Source organism: Ananas comosus, linkage group 1, assembly GCF_001540865.1.
Source record: "Ananas comosus cultivar F153 linkage group 1, ASM154086v1, whole genome shotgun sequence".
NCBI lineage: Eukaryota > Viridiplantae > Streptophyta > Magnoliopsida > Poales > Bromeliaceae > Ananas > Ananas comosus.
The window spans coordinates 19,086,244-19,094,631 of NC_033621.1; the positions used below are offsets into that span (position 1 = coordinate 19,086,244).

An 8,388-nucleotide genomic window follows, 5' to 3' on the forward strand; every position below is an offset into this window, starting at 1 on the left:
TGGACTAATTGTTCGGTTGATGCATGCATGGCATATTTGCATCTTGATTTGATTACAGTAGCGGCATATCTTACGTATTGGTATTCTTGCTCTTATTCATTTATTATTATGCTACTGTAGTTGTTATTTTACCGTTATTTTACTTCTCTTCTCTATTGACCAGCGGGTGCAGCTTGCCCTCGGCAGCGCATTGCCTCTATCAGAAAGTATTTTTATATGTTTCTCACCCCTCCCCCTTTTCATAGATAAGGCGGGTGGTGAGGGTCTGAATGCTGTGTGAGGTCGTGATAGATAGAACCTCGATAACTTCCCTAGTTTTTGCCTTATCTTGGAAACCTCAAGTTTTATAACTCTATAAACCTTCATTAACCCCTTTTCAATATCGTATTATAGTTATATTTCATAATGTGAGTTGTAATGTTGATGTTTTGGATTAGACTTGTTAAATCTCTCTACTTGTTGGTGGATAGATTTGTAGACACAGTAATACTTGTGATTGACTTTTTCTCCTGTAGTAGCATACTATATATAGTTGTTGTTGTTGTGATCGATCGTGTGGTTGAACACCGTAATTTTTGCCCCTACACTGTGTATGTACTAGGAAGACTTTGTTCGTTTGTACAGAGGAGACCCTGTCCATGAGGCAGGTCTGTGCACACCAAGTGGGCTTCCAATTACAAAAATAAATAAAAAATAATTTCTATATGTTTTCGCTAAGCTCTATTTTTATAATGAAAAAGCTTTACAAAAAGCGCTCCGGAGTGTGACAGATTAAGATAGTACGTATCAAAGCAGTTTTCACCGTAAATCAACTACGGTTAGATCAATCCACTAAAGTATCTAGAAACGTGGGCGCGCGGGGTATTAGTTTGAGACTAAGTCTTAATGTGTCGAGTCAGGTTAGTTGTAACCTCACTCAACGGTAACCCGTAGTGTGCCTCGGATCATGAGATGTACGAGATGTACTACTAGGAGCAGTGGTAAACAGCCATTGGTGCCGAGGAGCCAGGGGATGTGGATTGCTTTCAACAATTCGTGGACCAAGTGGCTGTGTTGTTGAGTCTCGTCTAGCAGGTCGTACAGTAGTAGGCTGCAGATGATACTAGCCAAGTTCCATTATATGGGCATAGAGCGGGAGTGTATAAGGATACTCCTGCAGTTGTTGCTCCTAATTCGGCTATTGCTGCAATTACTACTATAGCGCTCGTGATCTTCAAAGTACAGAGTGTTAAAAGGCATCGGACTATCACGCTCCTGTAAAGAGACGACATGTAAGTCCCCGATATAATTATCGAGTGACTGGTATCAGGTAGTTGTATTTGAACACATAGTATCTATCGTTGAGTGCTCATTTTGTATTCTTCGATTGGGCTTTGGTATGTGCCGTGTCTCTAACGAGTTGTTGGCGATAAACCGACTGGTATTTTATTTTATTTTTTTTAATAAATACGTTGGCTGCATACAATGCATTGTTGAAAATTAGGATAAAATACTCTATCCCCTCTTAGCCCCGAAAATGATAAAAAATAGCCACGTAAAGTGAGATAACATGAAACGACCACGTAGAGAGAGAGAGAGAGAGAGAGAGAGAGGGGGGAGTAGAAGGAAATTCCAAACCGGGCAGGGGGAGAAAGAAAGAGAGGTAGGGTAGCACAGACTAGCAAGAGAGAAATGTAGGGTTTAGATGGGCACAATAAAAACATATAAATATGGACCATAGACCAGTGAAAGAGACATGAAAAGACAAAAGGCGGTAAGCGAGAGGAAAGGCAGGGCAGCTACGAGAGGAATGGTTGGGAGTGAGAGGGGCCGAGAGAATGATACATGGCACCGACAAACTCAAAATTAATGTCTTGTATGGATATGGATTATTAGCCTAAAAAATACGACATTGAAGAAACAAAAATAAAAGAGGAAAAACTATATCATTTAACGGCGTACCGAAATGTATGGACTAACATATTTTCAGTGTATCACTTCAATCATCACTGTTGTACAAGTATACACCTTCAGTAGAATTCAATGGAAATTCCTGCCAACGAAATGTGAAAGGAAACGAAACTTACATATCATTTGTGTTTTGTACCAGATAAGTCGAACATGCTCGGAATTATGCAATGGCCCCAGAAATAACTTACGATCTTCAGTAAATAAATGAGAGCCAAATCTTCTTCATGAGGAAGGCATTAAAATCGAACCCAACACCGAGTGCACTTAGCCATGCAATCTCCTCTACAGTCCACATTATATCCAAGAACTTTGGGGTTTCTTAGAAGGAGATTTCGAAGTGCCTTTCCTTTTATTCCCCACTCCTTTTCCAAAGTGCCGACATTCGCCTTCACTTCATTATCAAGACTGCACCCGAGCACCTCGGGAAATTTCTTAAGTAATTTGTGAAGATCTTCATCCGAAAGCCCTAAGCTTCGAATGTAATCCAATATTTCATTTACGATTTCTATTTTGGGAATTTCTGTTTTTCTCTCCTCGCTCCAATAAGGCGAGTGAACCCACCCAAATGCTTTTTTGAGCATTCGGTCAGCTTCATCAGCCGAGAAGTTTAAACCAGAGAGTATTTGTTTGGATTCTTCCCATATTTTCTTCTCATCATCTTCTAGTATCGTAACTTGTGCTTGATCAAAAGAGCGTATTTTCCAACTTCTGTGCATATAACTTGAATTTCTGAGCATATAACTTGAATTATGAGATTCTTGACTTGGTAAATTTGGTCGAAGATAAGGCTTTACTCCCTCTGCCCTCATAGGTAGCAATGAAATCCGTGTTGAATTTGAGACATCATGCTGGAAGAAAGCAATGAAATGTAAGAGCTAAGTAATAGGACAAACAGCAAAGCATATATATAGAACTGTATCTGCTCTATGTTAAAAAAACAGTATAACTGAAAATCAAAAACAGTATAACGGAAAATCAAAAACAGTATAATCGAAAATCAATTGCCTAACCATATAAAGAACAACTTCATTGCGTGTCTAGGACTAATGTGTTATAAAGAACGCGAAGTCCTCGAAAAAGGAAAAGAAAACGAAAAAGAAACATCCATTTAGAAGAGAGGATTAGCAGATTTACAAGCTAAAGTAAGAAGATGTTTTATCCATTCTCATTTTTAATGAATAGATAAAGCCCAAACCAGGTTCATAGTTAGCATGATTTTCTTTAAATACAGTATGCAAGTAGAGATGAAAATTTAGAAGAAGCATCTTACAGATGAAAAGAAAGAAAATGCAGAGGTTTCGAAGGTACGGAAAGGCGATGCTGATAATTTTCCCAGCATCCCTGCATTTTTGCAACTAGGAAAGTTAGACAGCATGGACTAAATTCAAAGGAAAAAGAAACAAAAGACAAAAAGAAATATAGATCTAACAAACGATAGTAGTATCTTTGCTAAGCAGCATGTTTATCATGAGTAGCAGAAGAGGAAAAGTTGGAAGGAAACACAAATAAAAGGAAAGGAGAGTTGAAGATATTGAAATGGTGCGGAAGCGTGACCTAAATGTTCAAAGAGAGTGAACTATATCCACTAAACTACAGATGACACACAATAAGAGAAATATTAGGCATGTAAGTCGATATCTGTTTTTCTTGGACAAAAACATGGCCCTGCAATAAACTTAAAAGGCGCTAGCTTGATGTTGAGATGTCCTGCGAAAAATAGGTAAGAAAGCACACTAACATGATTTGATCATACAGACCAAGATATATAAAATCAAATGAAAAGAAAAAAGAAAGAAAAGTTGATGCAAAGCAAACTTTCATTGTGTTCTTTTTGACCAATCAAGATGTTTCACTAAGATAATTGAAGAGAATCCAATCATACCTAAGAATGTTCATCTGACAAGAACCAAGACATCAAAAGACTTGAGAGAGTGTTTACTCTCATTGACTATCCGTCTTTCTCTTCTTTACCTTCCGATTCTCCATGTATAGACCAATAAAATTTTCCATTTTAATGTGTATTATTTTGCTGTAGCTCAAAATGAAACTCAGTTGAGTAAATACTAATTTGTAAAGAAGTAGCAAATAATGTCATAAAGAAAAGGGAAGGATGTTTCAAGTACTAAGCTTGAATGAGATAATGGGCTTTTCATAAGAAAATATAATGGGAACAACAAACGGAATTAATTCAAGAGAAGAAAAGGTAAAGAACATCTTTAGCCAGTAGTATAGCTTCAATATATCAAGTGATTCTCAAGAGAGGATTCATAGATAGATAGAAAGGAATTAAAGTGGCAGCTCTCAATGATTCCTCTACAAAGAGTATGTTCTATGCTGCATATATGTTGATACAGGGGATAAAAATCCAACATGGTTACGGTGATGCTACAAGTTATGAAAATTATAAAATATTATATGGAAGAGATATATTTTTAATATATATTATTATGGTTCTTATTTTTCACGAATCCTCTTCTGAATGTACCATTCTGGTTCAGTGGAAGCTGCTTTGGCAGTGATTGGGATGCTATAGAAGTGGATCGTATCATAAACCTGAATGATATAGGTATATTTATTATAAGTAGTTTAGATGGTTAGATAACATTAAACTCTATACTAAAGGAGAAACCAAACGACGTCCCTCCGTCGAGTCACGTTGTCATTTTTTCATATGAGTTTTCTCTCTCTCACATGGCCTCTCTTCCCTTTCACATGGTCCCACATGGACTTTATATCCATAAGCCATGTACTTGCCTATTTTACATCCCCTCTCTCTTCCCTCTCTCTCTACATTTCTTTCTATCCTAGCACACACGCACACATGGGCTCACATCGCCTCTTGAACAGGGGGCATGTATTTGCTCTCCAATTAAAACTGTCATCTCTCTCCTCTCTCTTCCTTCTCATTCTCTCTACATTTTTTCCTAACCCAAGACACGCACACACAAAAGAATTCAGGAAGGAAAAAGAAAAAAAGAGAGTGAAGTAGTAACAGAGTGGTTAAGAGAAACAGGAAATTTGTTTGCTCTCTTTTTTTCCCCTCGTCTTTCCTAATTATTTTACATTGTTTTTTGCATTGCCGAGCTGCTTAAATTTAATTTCCTTTCGGGGGAATTTTTTCGCTAAATTTGTTTTGATTTTGTGTAGCAAAAGACTTCATCGAAAAATGGCGCTTTGTCATAAAATCGCGTCGCCTGTTTTTTTAATTTGAAGTTTTAGTTACTCTAATTATTTACACTGCTTTAACATTGCGGGCTGCTTACATTTTAGTTTTTTCGGAAGAAATTTTTCGCTAAATTTGTTTTGATTTTTGTGAAGAAAAAGAGTTCGTCGAAAAACGGTGTTCCGTCGTTAAGCCACATCGCTTGTTTTTCTCTAAATCTAAAGTTTTAGTTACTGTGAATATTTTATATTGTGTCTTCTATTTTTTTTGCCACAGTTGACATTTTATTTTATTTTTCTCTTCTCTTCCTGCAGAATGTGAAGAGACAGTTTACATACTCGGGGAGGTTAGAAGCGCACCCAAGTGAATATCCGCCGTGAATTGTATAGTGATCTCATCTGCAAAAACTCTAGATCGGCATAGGCGGTATGGAAATTGAATGCCACGTTTGCAATAGCCGTGACATACTTGAATTCGGAAATAAACTTAAACTCTAAAAACCAACATGATACACACCGAGAACTGCTGACTTGACCAGATAAATAAAAAATTATCAGTGAGTCTCTGTGCTTGCAATGCACTCAGACATAATGATAAACCAATATATTTGCAGTAGCCGTATATATGTGAGATATTGTTCATACTTATGCAGTTCGAAGACTGGAGAAGGGCCAGGCAAGATTAACACCCACAAGAAATTAAGTGGAACAGATAGGCCATAATATGGAAACTGTTTTACCAATTATATTTGCATTATAAATGACATTATATCATATTAGATTATCTGTATTATATATTTAGTTATCTTAAATAATGTGAATGTTATATATATCTCTATATTTCTTAATAAATAAATATAATAAAATAATCATCTTATTACCTTCCTGCGTTATTAGCTCCCGCCGCGAAGCGCGGACCATTACACTAGTGAAGCAGTAAACTTACTCTCGTGTGCAAAGAAATAGAGACAGTCAAACTTTGTTCGTTTGGGAATGAAAATTTTCAAACAAACATTAATCTTGACTTCTAATATCCACGAATGCTCGATGGATGTGACATCGAGATGCATTAAAGAGGTATCTTTATAACAAGTTATTTAAGATGCATCAAGCCATCAACTAAGATTGGTTCCATCCCAAATTCAACCTGAGATATGCCACCCCACAATTATACCTCGCATATACTTTAAGCAACTCTCTAGTATCCGGTATGTTTATGAGTCTTTCAAATTGTCAATCATTCCAATAAAATATCTGATACATAACATACGCACAGTAGGCAAGTATATGTATTTCATACGTATCTGATCCACGACCATGGTAGCTAAATTGAAGTATCCACGCATTATAGGTTGTGTTTAAAGGACAATCTTAATATACTACAAACTAGAATTCTTGGAAGTCTCACCTATTCTCAGATTGGTATGAACCCCAAATCCAACTTCAAAGTAAGATGCAACAGTCCAACCAGGAAAGAAAATAAACGGATCAAAGTCAAATTGTACGCTAAAACCTCTCTACAAACAGTAGTAGGTCACTCTAGGATCTGAATCAAATACCAGAATGCATAGTTCCCTGTATTTCGACTAGCACTGACACAAATATAACAAAATATTCCAGGTGAAGTGGGTAGAAACAAAAAATTGAAAAAAAAAAAAGAAGAAATATCTCCGTCAAAAATGTACTGATCTTTCTTCCTTTAAGTGGTAACAGTTTGAATAACCTACAAGATTGTCAGTCAGATGTGAACAGATAGGGTTCGACAACTCCATTTAAATTCTAACAAAGGGAAGTTATCGAAACAGCAAATTGGATAGAATTATTAATCATAAACAATTTATTGCATCTTTACATATTCTTATCGCAACCATCTATACGAGGCACTAGAGCAGAATACTCTCATTCTCCCTTAATCAACTTCCGATCGAAATCCACATTATATTCATCCCATTAAATTCCCTCAGTATACTCCATGCTCAGCTAGCTCTCTGCTAGAATCCACTGTCCAATAAGCCCGAAAAGGCCAGTTTGATAAAACCTGGAGCTTCTGCTTCTGACTGGAGCAAGAAGCTGTCCAGAGAATCAGTTGTGATAAAAGGACTTCAAGTAATTCTTATTTCTACCGACAGATCTTCTGAGGCCGAGTTTGGAATGCTCAAATCTCACGTTTATACTTTGATTGTCTCATAGATTGTACGATCAACTGCTTCTCCTCACATCCCACTTCACAAATTAAGACTCATCTTTATCCCGAATTCAATACATCTGAACCCCGCAAATCAAATTCTATTCCTCCCAATTTAGTTAGATAAAAAGCAAACAAATCCATCAGCTACTCTATTTGACTACACACACACACACACAAAAAAAAAAAAAAAAAAAAAAAAAAAAAAAAAAAAAAAAAACTACTTTCATCTCTAATTCGTCGGATAAAAAATAAAAAGAAAAATAATAAACCATTAGATCAAAAAAAAGCGCGTTCAAATTGAGTACAATGGAAAATTAAAAAAAGAAAAAGAAAATAGAGGGGAAAAAAAAAAATACCTCGCGAAATTAGTGGGGGGATTGGAGAGCGAGTGTTTTGGGTTCCCCACATCCTCTCCCGGCTTCTCCACCTGGCCTAATTTATGTGAGATTATTAAATATTAATTAATAATTAATATTCGCGTTGTCGTTGCTCGCGTAGAAAATCCTATGCGGGGTCATGGATCCACCCTACGAATCGGATCCTGACGCGTGTCGAATCCGCTCCGCGTTGTCGTTGCTCGCGTAGCTGTTGTATCCATACGCCTCATGCACCACACGTAAGTGCTCCATTAGGTATAGGGATGTCAATAGGTGTGGATACCCGAAATTTTATCCGAATTCGAACCCGAATGAAATGGATATATCTGATGGATAGGGATATGGATTCGAATATGGATATCAAAAATAGAAACCCGACGGATGTGGATTCGGATATGGATTTTGATTGTACCCAACCCGAACCCGAACCTGACCCGAATTCGAATTTATTTTGTATTATATATAATATATATATATATAAATTTAATGTTATATTTGAAATTTATATTTTGAATAAAAGAATTTAGATTTAATAAACATATTTGAAATATTGAAAAAAAGAAATAATTGTTTCGGGTTCAATATTATTTTCGGGTTCGGGTTCGGATTTTTGGATTTTGGTCGGATTCGGATTTGGATATGGATTTTTAAAATCCGTCGGGTTCGGGTTGGTTCGGGTGGATTTTTGAAAATCCGCCCCGAATCCGACCC

General features: G+C 36.6%; 1 protein-coding gene across 1 annotated transcript; it reads right to left on the reverse strand.

Annotated features, from left to right (window-relative positions):
* LOC109721091 lies at positions 1,903-7,766 on the reverse strand. The gene is made up of 3 exons (XM_020248512.1): positions 7,657-7,766; positions 3,221-3,291; positions 1,903-2,798 (listed from the first exon to the last, which is right to left on the reverse strand). The coding sequence occupies exons 1-3, from the start codon at positions 7,706-7,708 to the stop codon at positions 2,187-2,189; spliced, it is 735 nt and encodes a 244-aa protein (XP_020104101.1). The 5' UTR covers positions 7,709-7,766; the 3' UTR covers positions 1,903-2,186.

What these genes read in the sequence shown, in the direction of transcription:
- LOC109721091 (XM_020248512.1), bottom strand. Translation starts at nt 7,708, where the DNA reads ATGTGGGGAACCCAAAACACTCGCTCTCCAATCCCCCCACTAATTTCG. An exon ending in CCCCCCACTAATTTCGCGAG is followed by an intron (nt 3,292 to 7,656) that starts GTATTTTTTTTT and finishes GCAAAAATGCAG; the next exon opens with GGATGCTGGGAAAATTATCA. An exon ending in CATTTTCTTTCTTTTCATCT is followed by an intron (nt 2,799 to 3,220) that starts GTAAGATGCTTC and finishes GCTTTCTTCCAG; the next exon opens with CATGATGTCTCAAATTCAAC.